We start from the raw sequence: 13,813 nt of genomic DNA on the forward strand, positions 1-13,813 counted from the left end.
TAAATTTGGTTTTCCTGTATTAGATTTTATATGATGAATTTTTATTTCATTGTGAAAGTATTATTAAATTTTAAGTATTCATGATATATATATTTTTTTCTCCAAAAATGAAAGACGTAGTCTTGCAAATAGGATGTTTTTAGCATGGAATTGATTTTTTTGTATTTCTATTTTGGTAATATATAAAACACCTTTTTCTAAAGTTCTAGGGAAAGATTTGAATTTTGGGTTACTAAACAAAATACACATGTATTTCATGTAAATCTTAGTTGTTTATTATACATTGTAATTTGTTTTTTAACATAAATAAGTATCTTATTTCTATTCAAAGCGGGTTTGGTTTTCCCAATAAATTTGATGATTGTGCAGAAAAAAAAACAACATTAATCCAACTGAAGTGATGTGATTATATATTGACCTAATCTATAAATAATTGGCCTTCTGTTTACGTAATAAATGATTATGACCAGTCAATCTATTAGTGGATAATTAGCCACGATCTTAGGTCTAACATGTAGACACACAAGATCATTGTTGATCATGTCTATAGCAGTTCAATAATATTCTCAGAAGTCACATGACTGCCGATGCCTTATTAACATCGATGATGTCAAGAAGTTCAGGTGATTTCCCTCTGTATAACAGCATCCATGATAGGACTGGGGCTCTTGTCATGTCTAAAAACATGAGGACATAGCAGGCACTTAACCTCAGGGTGATAGAAATATATGACTGTTTATTGATTCATACTCAGGTATATACAACATATCTTTATCATAAACGTTTTCTACAACTGGAGAAGGATACTTAAACTACTGCTCAGCACTACTGGAAGTGAAAATTGTAAACATTTGGACAATTTTCTTCTGAGCATATTGATTGTTTTTTTGAGAAAGGAAAATACATATTTTTCCAGAGAACCCATAAAAGCTGTCAAGTTAGTCAAGGAAATCGTCACTAATTGTCAGGACATGTTTATATTACACTGTAATTGTTTACTGATGAGTGTTTTATTATTATCACCTTAACAAGAGACACCTCTTACACAAGGGACTAAGTTCATCTACAGATAGGAAAATGGACCATTCTATCTGTAAAACAGATTAAGATCATCCAGTGATATCAAAAGAAATGGCCCCTCCTTCTGACCAGTGACAAGGAGTTTTATCACGGAAACAAGAATTTCTACTTGACAAGGTTTTTAGACTAGCATTGTTATCATGGATATCTCAGGAGAGAAAGGTTTATCCTCAAGGAGGTGTTAATAATCAGAAGAAAGAAGGTGGGTTGTTTGCTTTGTAAATATATTAAGGTTGATTTCACTTCTTAGTATTTCATTCACAAAGTTTGTCAGTACTGTTTTGACCTTTCAAAGATAAGATAAAAATTTTACTACAAAATTACTACAAGCTGGCAAAAGGCGGTAAGATTTTAAGGACAGGCACAGATTATTTTAAATATTTTTTATACCATTTAAAGGTAGTAAGAGATCACATGTCTGTTCTTGTGGAAATGGTAATACACACACTTACTTAGTGTTTTTATCCTTGACTAATTTTGAATAGGTTTTGGATTGCTAAGCGTAATGTATGGGCCTATGATTCTTTGTCATTATTATAAATATGGTTAATCTTAGCAATCACATTATAGTCTGGTTAGAGACTTAGGTAAAGTCACTGGTGTAGTTTTACCTTCAAGGCATTGGAGTATTCTGAAAGTTGATTAAATAATTCTGTTTTTCCTCAGGTCGTCACAGGGAATAATTAGTGTGAGGTCATTTAACTTTAATGGTTATAATCCTTTGGCTTTGTGTCACTCTCTTTGTCTGGAGCATACACAATGGACAGGAAGTAAAGTATTGCTCACATCACCTACAAACATGTGCTCATCTAGGACCAGGTGAAGGATCAGATTGTAAACCAACCCTGTTTGAGGCAACAGGTACAAAAGTTCACTACAACAAAGAGCATTATAATATATTGGATATCTCTCATGCTAAACATGTTAGTCCAAACAATGGAGTAAACAACTGAGGACATGTGACAGTTGATGTGTAGTTTTTATTTTTTACTATAAATGTTTAACATGATAATTTCTTAATGAGGAATAGTTAAGTCATAAGGACGTAGTAGTGTGGTTTGATAACCACATTTCCTATTGTTTCAGGTGTGTTTAAGTGACACACAGATTAAAATATTTATTTCTACGTGGACATACAATTTTTGACAATGGAAGAGGAGTCATTAGAAGTTCAAACACTGCCTGTTAAAAGGGAAGTAGTAAGTGTGATGAATGCTGTAAGTTTTGATTTAAAACAATTTTACCCATCATATAATTCTAATGTATCTTCTTGTAAAAGATGTTTGAAGGAGAGATCTAAAGGGAATAATAGATGGAAACAGAAGTCCAAACGTAAAGATAGATGTAGTAAAGCCAATACCCCTATTGTTATTCCCTTGAAAGACACCCTTAAAGCAGCTCTGAACCGAAAACAAAGATCTCTTGCCGAAACCATTTTGCTCAGGGCCAAGAAAGATAGCACTGACACTGATAGTAAAAGCTCAGAAAGTGATGCTCAGGATGAAATTGTTAGTCCCAAGGAAATTAAGACAAAAAAAGACGTTAAAAATCTAAGTGCCTTGATTTCAGTTTTGGAGAAATCTCATCAGAAGCAAACATTTAGTGCACCTTCAAATTTAGTTAAAAACTCTAAGAAATCATACTCAAAGTTTGTAGCTAACTATGTATTAAATAACTCATACATGTCTCCAGACAATGGAGATAAGCCACGTAGTATTGTTGAATGTGATAATGTCGACTTGATATGCAATGATTTAAATTCAAGTGAAAAAAGTTCAATTACAGAAGAATCAGAAAGCGACAATGGTTCAGTTATCTCTAGTTCAGAAATCCAATCTGATTCTGATGCCTCGAGTACACAGCTTGAAACAACAGAATCTGAGTTTACCAAGGAGGAGTTAGAACAATTAGCTAGATATACTACTGGTTGTCCACTGATTCGGTATGATTGTCCACCAGCTGATTGTCCCCAGTGTCAGTCAGATCTGGCTAATCTCCAGTACTACTGTAGTACTCTAGATAACCAAGAGGCTGTCACTAAGCCACAGACTACTGAAGTCAGAATCTCAGAAGCTGAGGATGAAATGAATGAGACTGAAGATGAAACAAGACAAGAATTCCTAGAAAATGTCACCAATAGTGCCCTGTCTAGAAAAAGAAATCCACCTAATGAATCTACAAATGCAGATAAAAGTGTACAAGCAAAGAAACAACTTCTAGACATAGACATTGCAAAAATAAAGAGCAAAGCTGGTACATATCATTATCCAGATAGTGTTTTCATTGATCTCACGGACACTGATGTCACATTCACTGTTTTCTACAATCATGATTACCCGTATCATACCAACGATAGTTACTATGCAACTTCTCAATCTACATATCCATTATTGTCGAGCACAACGATGTCTTCATACCTGGCCATGTCTCCTTACTGGTACTGGCCTTACTTATACCCACCTTACCTATCTACACCGCTGTATATGCCTGCCGATACCAGTTCTATACCACGACACTTGATGATTCCACCAGAGGAACTCAGATCCTGTAAGTATAGGTTGTATGATCATATTTGTCACTCCAGGTTATAGTTCAAGTAGTGTATTAACACTAACTTGCACCAAAGCCTAAGATGCTGAAATGAAAATTTTCATAACTTGGTCATGGTTGTTCAGACAGACTCAAACTAAGCCAAGAATCTTACATTTTTTATGAAAAAACTTGGCACGTACAGGTATAGATAAATGGTTATTATTGTTCATGAAAATCAAGCTGTATGCAAGAGAACTTCTGTTGGGAATAGTAATGAGAAGTTTGTCTAATTAGTGGGGATTAATTTTAACGAATACCTAATGAACTGTTTGAAGTGAGAATGAAAGTTGTCTGAGTTGGTACCCTGTTTTACTTGACACAATATCAATAATAAGTAAGCTCTTATATTTCCTTTGTTATAGAATTAATGAATTGTGAACCAATAACTGCTACTGGTAATTACTTCTCGTGGAGAACAAATTTGCCCCATTGTGTACCTAGTATTGACATGGAGAACATATTTGCCCCATTGTGTACCTAGTATTGATGTTTGTTGCTATATCTGTTGACAAATTTAATAAATTGGGGTTTGATTGCAATGTTCAGTCAATACCAATATTTTGATTAATACCATTATGTTAAAAACAAATATTTTCTCATGCCCTTTCCCCCCTCGTATCACAGTTTCTCTTCTCCAATATTACATTGATCGTGTTTATGGGCAAATATGGTTATTAACTAGTATTGTGTAGTAAAGTTATAGATCTGAGAATATTGATTGTCTTCCTACCATTGGTACTCGTGTTATAACCATACAGTCTGCCTCTAGTATACAGTTTTTGTAATGGACCACAAATTTACACAAAAAATCTAATTTTTTTTTTTTAACATGCCTTTGTTTAAAAGTATTACTGAGTTTATGGAAAACAGGTTCTAATTAGTATAATGGTTGATAAACGATTCCCATTGTTTTGTTTAATTGAGAGTAAATACTAAAATGTATCACAATGGAGAAAATTGATGCCCTAAGTGCACCGTTTCAAAATGGAAAATGAGCAATATAATGGTATTCTGAAAAAAGGCACAAGCTTGTCAATAAAGTCACAAAGGCTTTCAAACACTTGATAATTGGTTTGGTAAATGCTTCATGACTTTAGTCAATTATTAAATAGGGCGGAAAAGATATAGTCCATAAAATAAGTTAATGTTGGTGATATGGAAGACTGGCTTTGTAAAAGACTTGACAAAAATTTTAGAAAAATGTTGCCTCAGTTTTCATGGTTTTACCAAAGCACTGGACTGTAAATACAATGATATTATATATGCAAAATTTTAACTATTACAGTATTTTAATTCTTATTCTTATAAAATACATTTGAAGCTATTTATTAGTTATGGAATAACCAGATCTTATTTAATGTTTATTATTGTATTTTTTTATTTATGAGTACAGTTAATATAGAGATGATATGACTAATATGATCTATCCATTGACCTTAGGTTGTCCCCACTATCTTTTTGATTACGTCATCACTTTGGACTATACCTTCTGGGTCTATAGGCTGCCTAATCACTAATCTTGACAGTTGGACAAAGATATCTATTTGTATCTTGTATCACATTGCATTCCAGAGAAATTTAACATATTAAATAGCACTTATTTCTGCTTAAAGGCAATATGATTATTTACCTAGTTTGTTATACATAGTTTCAGATAGATTGTTGGTCTAGAAATTAAAATGTCCTAAGTCAAGTAAAGGAGTGATAAGACTAACTGGCATTGAACCTGTTATAAAGTGTAAATTGTGCCACATATCAGTGAATAGTCCTTGGCACACCAGACTAGCTTTCTATTAAGTGGTACAAAAGAAGTACAAATAGAGTAAAACCTGTCTAAACCAAACACTGAATCACCCAAAAACCTGTCTAAACCAGCTTCTATTCAAAGTCCATATTTAATTAAATATATTTTGAACTTGTGTACACCAAACACAATGTACAGTCCTCAAAGGGTTTAGTTTAGATTGAACACTTTCTACAGTCCTAAAGACATTCAGTTTAGACCAAACACATTCTGGAGTCCTTAACATTCTACAGTCCTAAAGAGATTCAGTTTAGACCAAACACTTTCTACAGTCCTAAAGGGATTTCGTTTGGACAGAACATATTCTACAGTCCTTAAGGGATTTAGTTTAGACCAAACACTTTCTACAGTCCTGAAGGGATTCAGTTTAGACCGAACACATTCTGCAGTCCTAAAGGGATTCAGTTTAGACCAAACACTTTCTACAGTCCTAAAGGGATTTAGTTTAGACCGAACACATTCTACAGTCCTTAAGGGATTTAGTTTAGACTGTACACTTTCTACAGTCCTAAAGGGATTCAGTTTAGACCGAACACATTCTACAGACCTAAAGGGATTCAGTTTAGATCGGTTTCATTGTTCTTCTAGTACTACTGGTCTGTCATTTGAATCGATGGTCCAGTCTAAAGAAGATTCAGAGGTTCTTAGAATCTAATATTATACATATAGTTAAACTCATTAGTTTTAAAAAAAATTGAAGTTCCAGTGTTGGTGTATGGCAAAGTGTTTGAATTTAGAATGTTAAGTAGATTTTTGGTGGACATGTATAGTACAATGGCCTCTTATTTCCTCATCTAAAGTTAAACATCCAGTTTAGATAATTAGGATGCCTAATATCAATGTTACAAAAAACTTGTACCAAGTTAAAGAATATGTAAATAGAATTGTAGTATTTTTGCCTTGTTTTTACCTGTGAAGTGATGGATCTATTCTGATGATGTCATACTGTAGACACCTTAGTTTTTACTCTAACTTGTAGCTGCTGTCAAGTAGGATGCATCTTGACTAAAATATGTAGGTTTACCAGTAAAACTTTAACACTATTTATCAATACATCAAGGCCCTATAGTACTACATTTTCTGTTAAATGAACATTTACTCACTTTTCATGGCATTAAGCTAGTACTTTTATTTTAAAAAAAATTGATATTGTGTGGTGTAAATTATTTTTAAAGATGAAATATATAATGTATGAACTCGTGTTATATTAAAAGGGAGTGTCTTCATTTCATTTTTGTTGTACACATTGAAATTGTTCAATAATTGTAATGAATAAGGACTTATCATGTGGTTTTTGCCTTGTACTTAGTCACCCTAGAATATAAGCCACCACTTCCACTTTGCATATTTAAATAATTGTTTGCATGCATGTTATATTGTACTGATTAGCCTCCATACGTTCATGAAGGACATTTAAGTTGTAATCTCTGATCCGATGTATTAGGAGGATTAGAAGACTAAAAGATAATATTTTAGTATTTTTGTTCTAGAGAATCATAGATTATTGGCACTGTTAATTGTAAAGTGTAATTCATCAGATAAAATATTATTTTAATGTGGAGGTACTATTTTATTTATTGCATTTTGTACCACATGAACAGTAATTAAGAATTAAAAAGGTTGACAACAATTTAACAGGTTATGTATTTTATTATGGTCTATTTGACTACATTTTGTATTAAAGGCAAAAGCTGCATTATTTTTTTCCTGTCAGAAAATACTTGAGTTATCACTTGTATTTTCCATGTTTTCTGTTTTTCCCCTGTTTTTTTCCTTCCAATACGGATGATTTTTGTCTTGGTTTCAGAGTAAATCCCTTGTAAGGAGAAGTTGATTATCTAGACATTGTGTTTTGTTAGTATTTGCTATCTATGTGTTGTACCAGTTTTAAGTCCATTTAGATGTGTAAAAATTTCCTTATTAGTTAAATATCTTTAGTTATCTGTAGGAAGAATGAAGTGTTTGACTGATGGGCCTATTGAGAGGGTACCTTTTCAGGATTTAAAATGTTTTTCTCATTCTATTCAAAATATGGAAGTTTTGGTGAAAAGAGAAGTCTGCCATTTCTTAATAAATAGGACATTTATTATTTATCAACACTATACTTTCCTTGTCCTCAATGGTTAAAACATGCATATTTATGGAAATCTTCATTAAAACCATTTGAATATATGACTTGTATACATGCAAATATTTTGGTCAATCAAACCTCCAGTAGAAAGCAGAAAAATTGGGTTTACCTTTATAAGCCAATTTATAGAGGACCTTAAAACATATTTGTCTTTTTTATTTTGCTTAACTTGATATTAAGATTTATTTTTCAAAACCAAAGTCCGACAGAGATGAATTTGTCATTATCCTCTGATTGATCGCTGTCTCAAGTCTTTGAAATCATTTTCTATTGTATATTATCAATCCTTAAGTGTCAAAAGTATCAAATAAGTATATGAATACATCAGATTTTATAAAATTTATGATGATGAAACAACTCAAACGTGTAAAATGTAATATGAATTTTTTCTCGAACTATGACTTCAGTTGATACCTATTGGCATGTGAGCTGTACTAAGACTAAGAGAGTTTTATAACATACAATAATAACAAAAGTTTAGAAGTCTTCATTTGGTTCAATGATTCAAAGAGTTATCAAAGGAACCAAGGTTCTAGCGGTAATCAAAAGAATGTAATCCAGGGACAAAGACCAGACATGAAAACAGGCACACGCAACAAAGAACACCAAGTTTACAAAGTAACAAAAGTAAATGAGCTCATACTCCACTAAAAACTGAGAGCATGGACCAGGTGCACCTGTAAGATAAGCAGTACAAATTAATACTGATGCAGGACCTCTGATATATTTTTACCCTAGGTCCTAGACCTAGCATATTTATGTTTACTCTTATTGGATGTAAACAAGTCCATGTCAATATTTATGTAAAGAGAGAAGATTGATGCATTGCTTTATAAACAGCATCATCAATCTTTTGAAAACATATAAACTGTGTCTTGGTGTGTGCAATGTACTCTCACATTTTAACTTTTACATGTCTATTTTACCCATGTTAGTTGGTAATCTGGTCCCTTTATTCTAGTTCCAAGTTCTTTTACCATTGCAACAGTTGTGCCCTGAAAGTTCACATCCTTGTCATGTTGCTGTTTTTTTTTAGATAAAGGATCTATTTACTAAAGTAAACATTTGAATTTCATTTCTGTTAAATTACTTAATATACCCTAGATTAATTACTTGCTTCTTGAGACCCCATAATTGCTTTCGTACCAGCAGATTCTGTTTGTCTTTTGCATGTTCCATTTTGCAGGTATTCTTGCATATCTTAGCTGTCTGTCTAATAACCTTGACATAAATTCCTCAAAATAATTACTCTTTGCTTAAGTACATAACTTCGTCGCCGCCAAAATTAGAAACACCAAAATTTGCTTAAAAATCACCAAATTTTACACCTTCCAAAATAACCTGCCATATAGCATGTAATTTTTTGTTTTAACTTAATTCTCTGTACTATCTTAGTCTCTAGCAAAACATGCTAGTAACAAGATAAATTGATATATCATTTCTTATGTTACAAATGTAATTCTGATATAGTAGAATATTTAACCCTATTTACATTTAACAAAGAGCAACCATGAAATTCAATAGGAAAAAAATTTTGTTTGTGAATGTTAAGTTTGTGTTATAATGCTGTCATTTGTTTGCTGACATGACAAATTTTACAGTTTCTTTCACCTATTACTAATATGGAGATTTGTTTGATCAAAAGTTTTTATTTCTATGGAATTCAGTACGATATTGTCTACTGCATATCTGTTGTTGGAGTTAGAGAACACTTTTTTGTTTATTCTAATTTTGTGTCAATGTCTTCCATAAATATAAGTTTTATGCAAATGACATTGAAGTTTAAACCATTTCCTCTTATAAGCAGTGTGACCATTGAATTGAAATGCTTTAAAGCAGTTTCTGTAGTGAGGTTATGGTTATTGAATTTTCTTTAAACTTAAGCATTCTAATTTTGGCAACAAAATGTTTAATTTCAAAGGCACAGAAAATCCCTCTTACAGTTCAGGGTATTTTTGGTTTTTCCAATGTTCTAATGATATTGAAGCATGAAACTGAACACCTGTATGAGGGTTTATTATTTTTATTTTTCTCTGTCAGATCTCCATTTATAAAGTACATTATATTGTTAGAAGAGATTGCTGTCTACTCTGGTTTACAAAACAGCAGGTTTGATGAAATGTTTGCTTTCAATGGTGGAGGTCAGACTAAAAAAATATTTGTTGTTCTCTGAAACTGTATGGTATCCAAACTGTTGTATCTAATGTTTTCTAAGTATGTTGATGGACTTCACAGTCCAAAAAACAACTGTGACAGCTGAAACTTGTGTACTGAAGCTCATTATTGTGTTAAATATTTGACATCAAGGTTATTGAACTAATGACAAATGCAAGTTTTTTTATATGAATTTTAAAATGTTATCTTGAACTTAATCTACTGGTATTTTAAGTAAAGTATTGTAGTGTATAAAATGTTTGACTTTTAGATACTCTACTATACATTATTATTTTGATTGAGAAATACCAGTACTTTGATCTATATAATGATGCTTATGGTGGTTTATTAAACTTCTCTAGAGCACTCTATGTTACTTGGTCACTGGAACACTTCTTTTTTATTGGGACCATGGTGGTGAAATGTACTTATCTAGAACATTTTTGTTAATGGGGACCATGGTGGTGAAATGTACTTGTCTAGAGCATTTTTGTTAATGGGGACCATGGTGGTGAAATGTACTTATCTAGAACATTTTTGTTAATGGGGACCATGGTGGTGAAATGTACTTGTGTAGATCACTTCTTGTTAATGGGGACTATGGTGGTAAAATGTGATTATTTAGAACACTTCTTGTAAATGGGGACCATTTTGTTGTTTTGTAATAATCAATTTTATCCATAGCCAAGTTTTTGAACATACCATGTCCATACATTGCAAGTTGTTTTTTGTTTTGTTTTTGTTTTTGTTCTTTATGGTCATATATTACTGTTATCTGTGAAGACAAATGGTGTTAAATGATAGTCATAAAGACAAAACTATGAATTGACTTGAATATTTCAGTCCAGTGTTCTAGGATTTTTTTTTTAAATTCAACTTTCAACATGAAATTAACTTTCCCACACATGCTTTCCAAATTTAGCAAATTGTTTCAGAAATTCAAGTTTTCTACTTGGCAAAGGGGAGGTGAAACAAACATCTTTCCCACATTAAAATTGCATTTGCTGTGGATGATGGGAAAGTGGAATCCTAGAACACTCTCAGTCCAACTTTTCATAAAACATTACTTCTGTGTCTAAACATGTATCATTGACATTTATGATAGGAAAGGAACATATTCTCGTTTTTCATGATTTAAAAGGCCTCTAAGTTTCTTTCAATAATTTAAAGTTAAGGAGTTAGGTATAGACCCATACAATAGAAAGTCAAAGAATGTTTATACATAGTAGAAGATTTATAAGGTTTTAAGCATAATATTTCTTGTCAGTATTTATATTATAGAAATGCAAATTGGTTGAACCCTTGTTAAATTGAATTTAAACATATGTACATTGAGGAAATATTTGTTAATAAAGATTTTATGAATATTTCATTGTTGGAGAAGGAGGGGTTTTCATGTGTTCATGTTCATTTTGGAGGACAAAGAAAATAGTGAGATTTTCTTCCTATCTATTTGATTGGGAGGGTGATTGAGGTGTTCCTGATTTATAGGCCATAAAAACTCTTAACACTTCCATTCAATATGTAAAACTGATCTAACCTTCGAAATATATGACTGTTAAAGGTAGAAAGGTTTCACCAATTTTTCCTTTGAGGAACAAGTTTGAGATGTGTTTCCTTTGAAGTCATGCATGTAGAAATATCAATTAAAGAATGATCAAACTGTTCTCTCTATTGTTAGGGGAAGGTTTGGTGTTAAAATTTGGGTTTCTTTACATTGAAAAATGAGCAGATGTACTTGCTCAATAAATTGTAAATTTACAGAATCAGAAAAGTAATACATATCATCCTTGTCACACAGTAAAGTGAGAGAAATGATCATGAACAGACATTATTTGTTTGTTTCTAAAAGGTTCAGATTTGTGGCTGAAATTGTCCATAAAGTAACAAAACTGTTGTTCACAATCATTAACACCCTTTGTTTAAGATTAAGCTGCTATACTTAAATATGATCTGTTCACGAATGTTTCTAGAAATGTTTCTAGAAAAGCAGAGAACGTTTACCCTACTGGTAACTTGGCCCATGCTCTCAGTTTTTAGTGGAGTCCAAGTTGTTCATTTACTTCTGTTACTTTGTATGTATGATTTTAGTTACTTTATGTTCTTCGTTGTGTATGTCTGTTTTCCTTGTCTGGTCTTTGTCCCTGGATTACATTCTTTTGATTACTGCTATAACCTTGGTTCCCTTGATTACCCTTTTACAATGTTGGCTTGACATTGTCACAGGGATAAGATAGGGTCTGTTTGATATTGATTGTCTTTGGAAGATAGTGAAATGTTGTCCAGATCCTTCAAGGTTATTCAAACTACAGGTCATTGTTAGTGTTGTGAATTTCTCTGAAGGATCATTGTCTGTTATGTTTGATTTCTTTCTAAATATTTGTCAAAATATATTTATGATTTAAATTTTTAAGTTGATTTTGATTGGTAGTCAGTGATAGAAGTCTGTTCCTGACAGTCTGGCTAAGTCCAACTGTTGTTGACTAGGAGGAAAGTTTTTGTTCTAGCTCATAATAACCCTTAGTAGATAAAGGTTTTGGAGAATATAAAACAAATCACAATGAAAGTTAAAAAGGACATAATTATTATATTTAAAGGACATTTTAAGGTTAAATCTGCTGGTTGATCCACACTTCAGTTGTTTTTTTTAAATCTTTGTGGATTATATCACTTCAATGCTCAAATTTAGTTAATTGTTATCTTGCATTTAAATGTTGTTACTGAACCCTGTTATATGCATATTATTAGTTTGCAAAACAAAAGCAATTGTCTTAACATAAGATGCATAGATACATAAATTTACGAAGAATTCAACAATCTCCACTTGAGGTTCAGCAACCTATAACCATTCAGGTCAATTTAAAAAAAAATAGATCTGGTTTAAGGGAAGGGAAACATGTTGTCCTTACTACTGCTTCAGACTAGTGACTGTCAAAATGTAATCTGTCTGGGTCCTTTTGTTAGAGTGTTAGGAGATGGTTTACTGATTATGATGATTAGTTTGATTTTCACAATCCCCTCAGATTATATCTGTTTATATGGTGATAACTACCATTAACATTGAATGTTGTAGTAGACTTTGATTGAAGTGATTACTGTTATTGTGTGGTCATTCCACTGGTTTCTCTTTCTATGATAAATTGCTAATAATAGAATATCTCTTGTAGAAAGGTTTAAATGAGATTTTGTTGTATTAGGTTGTACACACCTCTGTTCATAATTAGTTACTTCCTACTGTATGTTGCTTTTCTGTAGTTGATCTTTCTTACCTACTGTGAATATTCCATTTTTTTTATCTTATAAGTGTAAAATAACAACCCTAACATGTCAATAAACATTTGGAAAATAATTTCAGGTTGTAAGAACATGTTGTATATCCAGTTATTTGCATATGTTTACAATACATTTGGTTTTAACAATAGTCTATGAGATTTTAGTATGACTGCTGATTCTTATATGATAAATCTACTAAGTGGATTCATTGAATGAAGGGTGATTTGTGTATTATGCATGGTATTTTGTATACTCAATGGTAGTATTTGTTATTATTCATCATGTATGGCCTGAGCTGAGCCTTTTTTGCCCTAGCCAAATCTAAAAGAAATGTTATTTATCGATGTATGTAACACTTCCTTTCTACACTTTATTAAAATAGTGATATTCTTTTTTTTTTCTTAGACTATAAAATAAGTTACATAATGTTCTGAAGGGAAAACATCAGCAATTTTTCATATTTGAATACCTAATAAAGTTGTGAAGACATTCACTATCCTGTGGGAAATAAAGAATAAGAAAACTAAATTACATGCATGTATTATAATTTGCTTAAGGTAATTTTATTAGAAACCTTGGCCATGAACAGAGATAGGATTAGGTCTACATAATGGTATTGTTTAAAAGATGACAAATAAGAACAAAGAGCATTGTTCCTATCAGTGATTGCTCCATATTCCATTGCAGCTTATTACCCTAATGTTTTTTCATTTTGAAGTTAGGTAGATCCTTTGTCTTTTATGAGTCAGCCTCAGAACACTGCACTCCTTTGTTCTTCT

The 13,813-nt window shown here is 31.9% G+C and overlaps 1 protein-coding gene across 4 annotated transcripts in view; it reads left to right on the forward strand.

Annotated features, from left to right (window-relative positions):
* The first annotated feature begins 576 nt into the window (after window positions 1-576).
* The window catches only part of LOC148619255 (uncharacterized), a 40,894-nt gene continuing 27,657 nt past the window's right edge, over window positions 577-13,813 (forward strand). For 2 of the 4 annotated variants that reach the window (XR_015921559.1, XM_088578943.1), the window contains exon 1: window positions 1,589-3,627. Coding sequence is in view for 3 of the 4 variants with exons in the window: in XM_088578943.1 (XP_088435069.1) it covers window positions 2,229-3,627 (1,399 nt within the window). In the remaining variant the exon portion in view is untranslated. Of the gene's footprint in view, window positions 1,283-1,588; window positions 3,628-13,813 lie in introns of those variants that run through there. The other 2 variants (XM_088578942.1, XM_088578941.1) reach the window with 2 other exon arrangements.

Source organism: Perna viridis, chromosome 4 (assembly GCF_037379345.1).
Source record: "Perna viridis isolate PV_CMFRI_1.1 ecotype Kerala chromosome 4, ASM3737934v1, whole genome shotgun sequence".
NCBI classification, from domain to species: domain Eukaryota; kingdom Metazoa; phylum Mollusca; class Bivalvia; order Mytilida; family Mytilidae; genus Perna; species Perna viridis.